The sequence below is a fragment of the Manis javanica genome, chromosome 14, assembly GCF_040802235.1.
Source record: "Manis javanica isolate MJ-LG chromosome 14, MJ_LKY, whole genome shotgun sequence".
NCBI lineage: Eukaryota > Metazoa > Chordata > Mammalia > Pholidota > Manidae > Manis > Manis javanica.
Genome location: NC_133169.1, coordinates 93235668 through 93246406, shown reverse-complemented (window position 1 = coordinate 93246406; position 10739 = coordinate 93235668). Strand labels below are relative to the sequence as shown.

The 10739-nt window shown below is 43.9% G+C and overlaps 1 protein-coding gene across 4 annotated transcripts; it reads right to left on the bottom strand.

Annotated features, from left to right (window-relative positions):
* Window positions 1-1695: 1695 nt before the first annotated feature.
* SPINK13 (serine peptidase inhibitor Kazal type 13) lies at window positions 1696-10730 on the bottom strand. 4 transcript variants are annotated; one of them, XR_012125226.1, is made up of 6 exons: window positions 10569-10730; window positions 9303-9405; window positions 6983-7020; window positions 6220-6347; window positions 5069-6117; window positions 1700-2840 (listed from the first exon to the last, which is right to left on the bottom strand). XR_012125226.1 is itself a non-coding variant. In XM_073221960.1 (5 exons), exons 2-5 carry the CDS (start codon window positions 9370-9372, stop codon window positions 6048-6050), a joined length of 306 nt encoding a protein of 101 aa, XP_073078061.1. In that variant the 5' UTR covers window positions 9373-9390; window positions 10569-10711; the 3' UTR covers window positions 1696-6047. The 4 variants fall into 4 exon arrangements, 3 of the variants coding, with proteins under 3 accessions (XP_073078061.1, XP_073078060.1, XP_073078062.1); XM_073221960.1 differs by having other exon boundaries at window positions 1696-6117; window positions 9303-9390; window positions 10569-10711; XM_073221959.1 differs by having other exon boundaries at window positions 1700-6117.
* Between the last annotated feature and the right edge of the window lie 9 nt (window positions 10731-10739).

The window sequence follows — 10739 nt, the reverse complement described above, 5'->3', positions numbered from 1 at the left end:
GTAGCCTGCCAGAGGTCGCCTGGACCACGGGAGGGAGTGTCAGCTCTGAACTCAGGCAGCTTGGTCCCAGCATTTCTGTTCTTCTTACCCATGAGCCACCAGCCGTGGACGATGCTAAGGGGAACTTTGCTCAGAATCATGACCACGAAGCCACCAATCTTAGGAGCACTTGCGTCTCCCAGAGAAAAAACAAAACCAGGAAGAAACGAAATACCGATCTTTCTCGAAGCCTCCTCTGAAAAGTGTAAATGAATGCCTCTCAGATTGCGATGTGCCTGAGGACCCCTGGGGTCCCTGGAAAGAGGCAGCCTCTGACGCAGCCGCCTGCGGTGAGCGCGCTGGGCCTGCACCCTCAGCTCCAGGGCTGTGCCTGGCTTGCACCCTGGGGACCCACAGTCTGGGAGGCCTGGAAACAGATGACGAAGTGAGAGACCCGTCATCCTGTCTGCAGGGCAGTCAAGTCACATCCTGAAGGTGCATCTAGAGGGGTGCGCTCTGGTTCCAAGTCTTCAAAGTGTTAAAGAAATAGCCCTTCTGATGGCATTTCTTCTCACGTGAAAGACCCAGACCCCTGTCCATGGCTTTATGGCTTCCGTGTGATGCCACTGGATCCCCCAAACCTCCGATCTCAACGTCTGTGCCCCTCTTGCCTCTCCACTTGAAGTGGGCAGAACCCCCTCCTGACTTTGCTGGGCCTGGGGCCCCTTCCCTGCTCTGACCACCTCCTTGGCATTTCCGTTTCAGCCAAGCGTCAGCTCCTCGGGGCTGCCTCCCGTGGCACCACGCCACCCTCTAGCCACCACGTTAGGTTTGCTGATGTGTCGTCGGTGTTTCTCCCCCAGCCCTGGGCTCCTGCACAGGCCACCGGAATGGGGACTCCACGAGGACAAGGGCCGTATCTGCAGTGCCATACCACTGTGTCTGCCAGAGTAGGCACCCAATACATATTTGTTAAATAAGCCAATAGAGTTTGTCTGTGCTCTAAAAAAATTCTGTTTTGTAGAAAATTCAGTAGATCTGGAGGTCAGAAAATGAGAGGAATGTCAGATCAGACTTAAAAAGTTGATGTTGAGTATTGGTTGATTTAGTTCAAGTATCTGAAAAGTGATCAGCAAAGTTAGGTTTCCATTTGATGACTGAATTTATAATTTTGAAAACAAAATTTTATTTTGATACATTATTTGTCCACTAATGCGTCCAGGCCCTCCTCTTCCGGGCCTGCCGCAGTGTAAGGCTGTGATTAGGAGGATAATCTGGGTTCAAACTCCAGCCCTCCCTTCAGAAACTACTCGACCAGGGCCTAGGGATTGTCAGGGGTCCCCCTCTGCCCGTCGGGCAGGACCGAGGAGTCCAGCAGCCCCTCCCTTTACTGGACACCCGTGTTCTCATCCAAACCCTCAGAGAGGTTCCCAGGCTCGGCTCTCACTTCCCTGGGGCTTAGTCACCATGTCCACGTTCATATCTGTCTCCCCACCTGGCCAGAGTCTTCATACAACAGAGAAGACCCTCAAAACTGGGGAAGATCTCGACGACGCCCCATTTATTTCTCTACTAAAGAAGAGTAATTGTGGGCTCTCTTTAGTGAAGAGGGAAACAATAAAGGGTAGAAGTTTCCTTTTTTTATTCTGTGGTAGGACAGGGTTGTACCTCTCACACCCATTTTTGGGAGAGAATTTCCTTTCGTAATTTTTAGTAAGGCAGGGATGGAGAGAAGAACTAATGAAATTGTGTTAAACTGTATGAGGTAATCAAATCAACAAGCAAAGGTCTGTCTTTTAGGATATTCTTTACTTCGAGGGACCTGAAAGGCCCGAAACGCCATCTCCGCAGCTCCAAAGAGCAGAGCAGATGGGCCCCACTGACCAGGGCGCCGGCCGTCCCCAGGGGAAGCTGTGGACCAGCAGAGACAACGATGGAGAAACTAGAACTGTGCACCCTTTTCCTGGTCCTGCAGGTTGAAGAAGGAGCTCATGAGGGTAAGACGGGACAGCGAGGCTGAAATCTAGTGGCAAAAGCTGGTGACGGCACAGAGCACACAGGCCGAAGCCTAGCCTTTTCTGATTTTCCCAGCATGCAATGTAAGAAAGGATTTATTTCCCGTTGTTAGTCAACATCTTTTAGTTATAAGTGACAGATCATAAACCAAATTAAGGGAGAAAGAAAAAGGAATTTACAGAACAATTTAATAGTAACGATGAGATGGAGTCGGAGTCAGTATGTCGGATCTCCTCCCCTCTCCCACCCTCTCGGAAACATTTTTCTCCCCCAACAACTACGGACTCTCCTTCATAGTCCTCCCAATAGCTTGTGGACACATTCTCCTAGTGAAGGTGTGTTTCATTCATGAATATGAGGTGGAAAGCCTCAAACAGCCGTGTATGTGTGGCAGGGAGGGGGTGGGGGTGACACATTTTCTCTTTCACTCATGTCTTTGAGTGAGATTAGCGGGGCAGGGTCCGGCCTTGCAGGTAAGCCTGCAGTTTGGGGCAAGTCTAATTTAGTGGAGTGTTAATAAGCCCACTTGATAAGAGTCCTTAGACTCAAGCAATATGAAAGCTGACTTTAAAAATCAGTACACAGAGATGAGTATCTACCACCTCCTGCATTATTATGTTTATTTGTAATAAATGTGATATTTAGTTCTCCATTGGTTTGATTCCTTTGTTTCTGATTTCATTCCAAATTTGGGTGCAGCATAGAGGTGTGTTATTTATTAAATACCCTCAAAGTCCAAAATAAATTCTTTCCAAAATTAAGTACTGAAGAAAGCAAGTGTAGTATTCTGTTAATGACTATCACATTTTCCGTATTTATAAAATTTAATACGAGGACCAAATTCCCTAAAGAGAAGAAAGAGAGGGAAAAAATTAGTCTCCTAAGGGGAATGGACACTGCCCCCCACTCCCTTACCCACACAGGAAGTTTGCGGTTCCTGTCACACCCATCTCTTTTCCATCCCTATTTACCACCACCACAGTCTACGGATTCCCTCTCCATGTCTGGATCATTCAAAAAGTTTTCTGTGACATTTTTCAACAGCAGTTTCATCCCCTAACCCATCTCTGTTTTGATACCTTTCCATTCAACATAGCAAAACCAGATTTTTCTACCAAGCAGTGAAAGATAACCATAGAAATGATAATAAGCCTAGTGATTTATATAATTCACACTTGGCTCAAATTTTCACAAGGTGCACACGGCCCACAGACTGCAGCCTCTTTCCCTTACTCTGGCATTTGTCTGTGTTCCCCAGAAGACCAGCCTCTGCCTGACTTTCTTCCCCTACATATTACTGCTCTCTAAACACCCAACATTCCTTTCAACATACTTCTCGCCTTTATTGTTTTCCTACAGACACTGCACATTTTCTTACTTCCAAATGTTTTCCCAAACAGCAAGTCCTGTATAAACTGGCTTTTGCATTATTTCTTTCCTTGAGAGTCCTTTAGCCTTCTCTTCCTTCAAGAGATTCCCCATCCTGACCCTGACACCAGGCTCACCTTTGATGTGTATCTGACCCACTCACTTGGTTCAGAGTCTGCAAACGTAATTGCTCACGGGAGCCACACTGGTAACATAAGTAAGTGGCCCCTTTGCCACGAAGGACAGAGGTGGGACTGGCTGGAATGCCTGGGCTCCATTTGGACGGCCGCCACCAGACAGCTGTGGTTGGTTTCTTGAATGTGAAATCCCAGCTTACTCTCCGCATAATGTTTGAGATCTCAAAATAAGTTGGAAATCTATATTTTTAGGTAAAATTTGATTTTTGAAATACTGTCAACCACTTCAAAACTTGCTGAAATACTATTTTGGTTGAACAAAACTAATGCTGTTTTCCGCTGTGAGTTTCCCCGTGCATGTATTCTTTTGGCACACGACCAAAAGTCCTGAGAAGTCTGGGAACTGTTCCATGCGACCCTCTGTTTTCTCGGTAGTTATTTTCAGGGTCCTGCAAGTAGCCTTGGGGGTCTCCTTTAAGGACAGTGACTGTACTTCTGTATCGACTAAGATTTGCACTCTGCAGTTTTCTTTCTTTCAAAGAATTTATGTCGTTCATAAATAGCAGGTGTCTCAGGATTGTGAGTCTAATTTACCAGGATTTTTCTCCCTGACACTGCTAAGAGCAGATATGGAGAAATTACTGTCCTCCTTCCATCACTGAAAAGAGCATCAGGACTATCTTTTTGCCCCAAATATAGAAACAGCAAGAAGACCAAGTCTGTACGTGCGAGTCACATTGGAAACTGAAGCAGGTATACGGGCCACTGCACCTTCCCTGACCTCGGCATCAACATTCTCCATTTTTTTGCTTTCTTAATCAACAAGATCTCCTTATTGATTCTTACATTGAGAAAGAACGGCCAGAGTGGCAGAGTTCCAAGATGGGTGGACGGACAGATGGAAGGGGAGGAAGGAAGGAGGGAAATCGCTTCTTGTATTTCTTCCCATTTCTGCCAGAACAGATCTGAGGCAGGATCTTGGAGCGACCCAGACGTTCTCAAGTCTCCCGGGTGAGGTTGGAAGAAGTCTCAGAACCCGCACCGGGAAGTCTCTGAGTGGCAGCTCAGTGGGGGACCAAGGACCACCCTGCAGCCCTTTCCTTCACTGTGGGTCAGCCCCCTTTCACCGCTCTTTTCAGTGGTGTGTGTTCGAATATTAGAGTGGAAAAAGGCCCATGTGGAGCCTAAGAAGACATTTACAAGTGTCCTGCCTGAGAAAGCAAAAGCACCTACCTCAGGAAGGAGTGATGATGTCACTTAATTATTCTACATAGTCTGGCAACATTCATGAATTACCATTCCTCTTTCTTTGAAACTGATGGCAGATTCTGGTTAATTCACATTTTTCAGTTCTCATCTCTTTCCTTTAAAGGACACCGCAGTCATCCTCTGAGTCTAGTACTTGTTCTGAGAACTATTTCCTCTATTGCTCTAGCTTCTGCACCCCACTTCCTTCAGTGGTCAGCAGTAATCCTCATGGGATGGAAACTACATGCTACAAGCCCCTGAAAATTCCTCTCAAAGGAAGACACTCATTAAAGAGCCGCTGCAGCAGACAGGATGCTCACTCCAACTCCTGGGAAGCGATTTACGAGCCCTCGGAGCATCCTGCCCAGCAAGGGTGACTTGGTGACCTGGGGCCGTAGGCCGGGTCCTGTGTTCACTGCGGTCCTGGGTGCTCTGTATCAGTGTGACCTCTGGGGAGGTGGGGGCTGGAGACCAAGTAGCTGCCAGTCAAGCAGGTGGCTTCTGTCTGCATGCTCAGATGACTGGCCCCCCATAAAGAGCGGGGACACCAAGGCTGTGGGAGCTTCCCAGGTGCGCGGCACTTCATACATGTCGTCACACATCACAGCTGGGAGAATCAAGCTCTGTCCTGGGGGAGGCCCCTGGGGAGGCTGCTGGAAGCTGGTGCCCCCTTTTTCCCAGCCTGCACCCTATGGACTTTCTGCCTTTGTTGATTTTAATCTGTATCCTTTCAGTGTAATAAACTGTTACCAAGGGTACAACAGGTTTTCTGGGTTCTGTGAGTTCTACTAGTGAATCATCATGCCTAAGGGAAGTCGGTCTTACAGAAGAGCTCACAGCTCACTGAAGAGTTACTGACAAGATACAAGGCTGATTCGTAAAAACAATTTCTGATGGTGCTAAAATATATCTTGAGGAATATTACTGATTTTTTAATCTGAATTTACTACTGAGTTTTTTTGAAAGATAAAAAAAATTAAAAGTTGACTGTCAATTTTTATCCATGTGAGACCATATAACCACTTTGCTGCTCGTATGTGTATCTACACCTGTGTCTATGTCCACACCCATATCTGTATGTCATCATCTGTTTATCTCTTCGTATCTACCAAGCAACATTTATAGGTGCTTGTCATAAGGCATGTCACTTATCCTGTTAAAGAAAATTTGAGCATTTAGGATTTCCCTGTTCCTTGCTTGTGTATAATCTGTAGACTGCTACTAATATGATCTTTGTATAATTCTGCCAAAATATTATATAAGCATTTCTTTCCTTTTTCAATGAGCCGACTTTGAATGTTAAATGAATTTTTCAAGAAGACTCCACTCTATACACAAGCTGTCCCTAAATCTTTTGTTAATAGAGGCCCTGAAAAAAAAATCCCATGCATCAGAAAATTCAGTTACTTTGCTAAGATTTCTTGAAATTTCTGTAAAGAAATATAGAAAAACATGTGTATCTTGAACTTACCACCGATCAACACAAAGGAAACACTCATTCTGGTAAGTGTGGCCATTTGTAGCGCAAACATAAGATGTGACATCAGGACAATCTGGTTCATAATGGGGACCCACTGGGTAATACATTTTACACGGGGGCTGCAAATATCATAAAACATAATTTGAATACCGATTGATAGATTTTCCCTCATCCATGCCTGGCCTGTCACTTACGCAGTAATTAGGAATAACTTCAAATAATCAGCAGACTTTTTTTCAAGGATTTCCTCTGCTCTGGGCTTGGGTCAGGCAAGCTTTCTTCTGACTGCCATGTCCTCAGCTACCCCTCATATCCTAAAGTCATGGCATTATAACATCCCCACTTGAACCCCATTGCAAAGTTTTCATTTAAACTTGGAGCCCCAGTGCTAGCGATTCACTATAAGAAGTTTGTGAGTAGAGGTATTTATGTAGCTGTGACCTTCTAGAAGACAGGTGCTGAAATGTAGTTGTTAAGAACATGGGTCTGTATTGAGATGGAATAAATCCTGTATTTATTTTAATGCTTAACTTTTTGTGATGTTGAGCAAGTGACAGGTGTTATTTATGCAAAGAGATGTGTTTCAGTGCTTGTGCTACATGGGAGTAAATCTAGACCTGGAGAGGTTTAGATACCTGCCCAGGGTCACATAGAAAACTTCATTCGACTCTACCACTGGGAAGTTACAGGTCTCTCGCGTCAACACAGCGATCGGATTAGAATCCGAAGTCAGGTCTGAGAACTTTAAATTTACCTTAGGCCATTTAGAGATGTCTGGTGGTCTGACTATTCCTGCAAATAAAGTACAGACACAAGAGGTTAAAGGAAATATTTCATGGACTATGAGTTTTTACCCACTGAAGTTACTGAGTGAATAGAGAAACGTAATTCAATCACTCAGGTACACAACAGTATACGAAATGATTTATGGCAACAGAATTTGTGGGTAGCAGTCCTCTGTTAACTACTTTATCCATTTATTTATTCTTTCCTTCATTTTCTCCGTCCTGACTCCATCCATAAATTTTCTGTGCCACCGAGGAAAGAGTAAAAACCATTTGGGGTTGTACATATAACTTGCAAATTGTGTTATTTTCTTTCAGTTACTTGACTTTCATTGGCTTTAGTTTTTTTTCTTTACTAACTGGGATAAGTATATGCATTGTAAAGATTTTTTAAAAATTAAATATGATACCAAAAACCAAGTATTAGGCTAGTTCCTTCCTGGAAGCTGAACCAAAGAGGACAGCAGGTGATGATGAGAAAAGGTAAGGGCTCGTTGGCTCTGGGGAGGCCGAGGGACGTAGTGAGCCGGTCTGTGTGAGGGGTGCCGGCACTGCCCGGGGAAAGGGGGGGACTAGCTGTCTGCGAGAATGAAAGAAGGGAAGAGCAGACATCCCTACTCTTCCTGAGCTCTCACTGTTCAGTGATATTCAAGGTCTCCTAGAGAATGCTAGCCTTCCAAAAATTAGATTTTCCAAAGTCAGAAGAGAAAGCTTGCATGTTTTAAAAACCTTCCCACAAGGAAGTAACGAACCTATCGCCCATTCCGGGAACAGACCGTGTCTGTCATGCACACACTCTATTTTAGAGACTAAAAAAGATGGGATGTTCCAATCTAATCCTAAAAAGCCAGACTATTTTAACGACAAGAGCAGCTGGATATAGTTATGAGAAAAGAAAAATAAAGGTCTTCATTTAGTAAAAAACTCACACATACATACCATATACCACACATAAGAATAAATGTGAAATGGATCAGAATCTGAACATAAAAATAAAACCATACAAAGGTTAAAATATAACACAACTGAATTCATTTTTGATCTTAATGTAAGAAAGACTTTCTGACAATGACTCATTAATTTCAGTACAATTATAGAAAAGACCGATACATTTTATTGAATAAGAATAAAAGTAACTTCTTCATGGCAAAATGTAAACATACACTAAAAAGGTATCTGATAAACTAGAAGAAAATATTTGCAACCCATGTCACAAGATAAAGGACTAATATGCCTAATATATAAAGAATACTTAAAACTAAGGGAAAAATACAAAGCCCTGTTCCTGAATGGGCAATATACATGCATATACAATTCACACACACACACACACACATATACACACATGCACACTCCAAAGTTACAGAAATGGCTTAAATTTGTAAAAGATATTCGACCTCATTATAAGAAAAATGTTAATCAAAACTATACTGAAGTACCATTTCCCACCTATCAGATTAACTATCAAGAAAGAGACACTTTGATATCCTACTGGCAGGAAAGCAAATTGGAACAAACTTCGTGCAGTGAAATTTGGCAGTACTGAAAAAACTAGATCTGCATTTACATTTGACTTATGAATCACAATTCAAGGAATATGTTCTGAAAAATACACCTCCAACAATCCAAAAACACATATGCCTAAACTTCTTTATTGCCTCACTGTAATCGTAAAATATTGGAAACAAACTAAATGCCCCTACACAGAAGACTGTTGGAATGAACATCACCCAGTGAAGTTTATGCAGTTGTATAAAAGAGGGGAAGGTTCCTGTGAAACCGGTATGTGCTGATTTTCAGGATATTTATAAACTGGGAAAAGCAAAATGCAACCAAGTACCGATAGTATTCTATCTTTAATGTAAGAAAATAGGAGGACTAACAAAATGTGCGTGTATTTGAGCAAAAAGAAAAGCAGGGAAGGTAGAAACCAGTGAGACTGTCACATACAAGATGAGGCGGGATCTGAAGGAAACGCAAAGGGGTAACAATACTTCTTTAAACATAAACTTTTGCTCACTTTGTTTGATTTTATGTTCAAAATAATTTTGAATTGCCCTTTTGCTTTTTCTTGACAATGCATATGTAAAGCATGGCATTTCGTTTCAAACACTGTAGGGTTTTCCAGAGTAACTCCTTTTTCCAAGAGTGATACCCCATTGATGTCCAGTTAGCATGTCGAGCCCAAAGGTCTACGTTTCAGCAACATCTCCCACCCAGACTCTCTTTGTTTCCTACAAGTTAAAGAAAACCAGAGGCTTCTCTCCCAAGACGTGTAAGTTTGCTTACCTGACCAAACAGTCTGTGCCAAGGCGGAGGAGACCAGGAAAAGGATGGTCGCGCCGGGAATGGCAGCCATTTGGTCTTATCTGACGTCCTGCTTTGGTGAGGCCTGTGGGAACGCTCTAGAGAGTTTATTGCTGAAATATTTCGCAGCTGGCTCTCCAAACAGGAGTGAGCCCACTACGGTGAGATGGGGCCATTCCCATGAACCCGGCCTGGTCTCCAGGGACTCAGACCCGAGTGGCCCTTCTGCTCTGAAGAGGAGAGTCAACGATGGGCAGGAGCCTTTCGTCCCCATCAGCAGCCATGCCGCAGCCCCAGCGCTGCCTCGGAGGGGGAGTCGGGCTCGGGTCTCTCCCCAGGGCTGACCCAGGCATTCTATCTGCAGATCGCTTCTCCCTTCAATGTATCATCTAAACTGGGATATTCATATTAGTGAATATGGACACTAAGAATCTGTAAGAATTCTGAGAAAACAGGTATGAGCTCAGGACTGTCCTGCACAATCAGGACATGTCGCGTCAACGACCCTATAATGCAAGTTGTCTGATGCCCTGGGATGGACCGGTTTCTCCCACACTGAAGTCCTTTATTTCCTCAGTTTCTTCTTCCAGGCCCAGTTACATGTGCTCAAGTACAAAGAGTGGGTTGAAATTGGAATTGTTGGTTTGGGGTCATAAAAAATATGTATACCTCCCCTGATGCAAGAATCAGGACCTAGACCTAGATCTAGACATAGCAATAATTTTTATGACTTTTATAATTTATAATAGTCATAGACTTAGATCTGATTTTTATTATTTTTATAATTTTTAAAAGTCAGAGAGATCTGAGTTCAAATTCTAGGTTCAACATCTCTTAGAATTGTAAGCCTCAGAAAAAGTATGAACTTCATAAGATATTGCAAGGACCAACAGATATTAATATAAGGAAAGGATTTACATTAAATTGCTGATTTCTTTAGCCAAACTCTCTTTCGCAGGGATGGAAATATTTAGGCCCGGAGAGAAGATATTTTCTAAGTCATTTCCTCAACCTCCTCACACCTTACTTTACATATTCTGTTTCTTCCCCAAATCGCAGCTGGTGGGCATGCAGAGAAATGAGGGGGAACTGTACGAGCAGTGACGTTTTCTCTGCTTTCATGTGCAGGGGAAATGAAAGGAAGGTGCTGGAGGAAAAAGAGCCTCTGGGGAAACCTGCTGATAGAGGAGAAGGCCTGCGAGACCCCACTGCTGGCTTGGGCTAAGGACAGTGCTGAGGAGAGGTCACCTGGATGAAGTCGCTGTGAAACGTGCGTCAGCTGCAGTCACCCTGAGGTCACACCGAGCCTTGAGCCAAATGGCTCTTCTGTGACTTCTGTACCAGGCCACTTTGAGAAGGGGAGCAGGCTCCGTGCTCAGCTCGCTTGGCATGAACTTGCTCCGAGGTCTGTTTCCTGGT

Excerpts from the sequence above, each read along its gene's own strand:
- SPINK13 (XM_073221959.1), bottom strand. The coding sequence starts at position 9,372 with ATGGCTGCCATTCCCGGCGCGACCATCCTTTTCCTGGTCTCCTCCGCC. Across the intron at positions 7,021-9,302 it reads GGCACAGACTGTTTGGTCAG|GAATAGTCAGACCACCAGAC; the intron begins GTAAGCAAACTT and ends CTTTATTTGCAG. Across the intron at positions 6,348-6,982 it reads ACATCTCTAAATGGCCTAAG|CCCCCGTGTAAAATGTATTA; the intron begins GTAAATTTAAAG and ends TGATATTTGCAG.